Below are 329 nucleotides of genomic sequence, written 5' to 3'. Positions count from 1 at the left end.
CTGCCGCCGCCAGCCCGTTGGCGATGGGGCGCCGCTTGTTGAAGTAACGGTTGAGCATGATGAGCGAGGGCTGGAAGTTGAGCGACAAACCCAAGCCTGCAGCAGGGGGAGCAGGGGGAGCAGAGGGTGAGAGCTGACCCTGGTCCTGCCCACCCGCCCCTTGTGCCCCCGACACAGGCTCCTGCCTAATGGTTCTTTGTGGGTCTGAGGGGCGTCGATGTGGGGAGACAGTGTGCGCCAGGGCCCGTCACCGCCGGACCCGCAGGAGACAGACGGGAAAGAGGAACAGGCTGGCGCCGGGGTGGGAGGCCAGGGGACTTCACCTCCGT

The 329-nt window shown here is 66.9% G+C and overlaps 1 protein-coding gene across 1 annotated transcript in view; it reads right to left on the bottom strand.

Moving 5' to 3' along the window:
• The window catches only part of SLC16A3 (solute carrier family 16 (monocarboxylate transporter), member 3), a 3,593-nt gene that overhangs the window by 2,003 nt on the left and 1,261 nt on the right, over positions 1-329 (bottom strand). Inside the window, exon 3 of the mRNA XM_015559896.1 lies at positions 5-96. Coding sequence (XP_015415382.1) covers positions 5-96 — 92 coding nt within the window. The remainder of the gene's footprint in view (positions 1-4; positions 97-329) is intronic.

Source organism: Myotis davidii, unplaced genomic scaffold (genome assembly GCF_000327345.1).
Source record: "Myotis davidii unplaced genomic scaffold, ASM32734v1 scaffold211, whole genome shotgun sequence".
In the NCBI taxonomy this organism is placed as follows: Eukaryota; Metazoa; Chordata; class Mammalia; order Chiroptera; family Vespertilionidae; genus Myotis; species Myotis davidii.
This window is presented reverse-complemented; position numbering and strand designations above follow the sequence as displayed.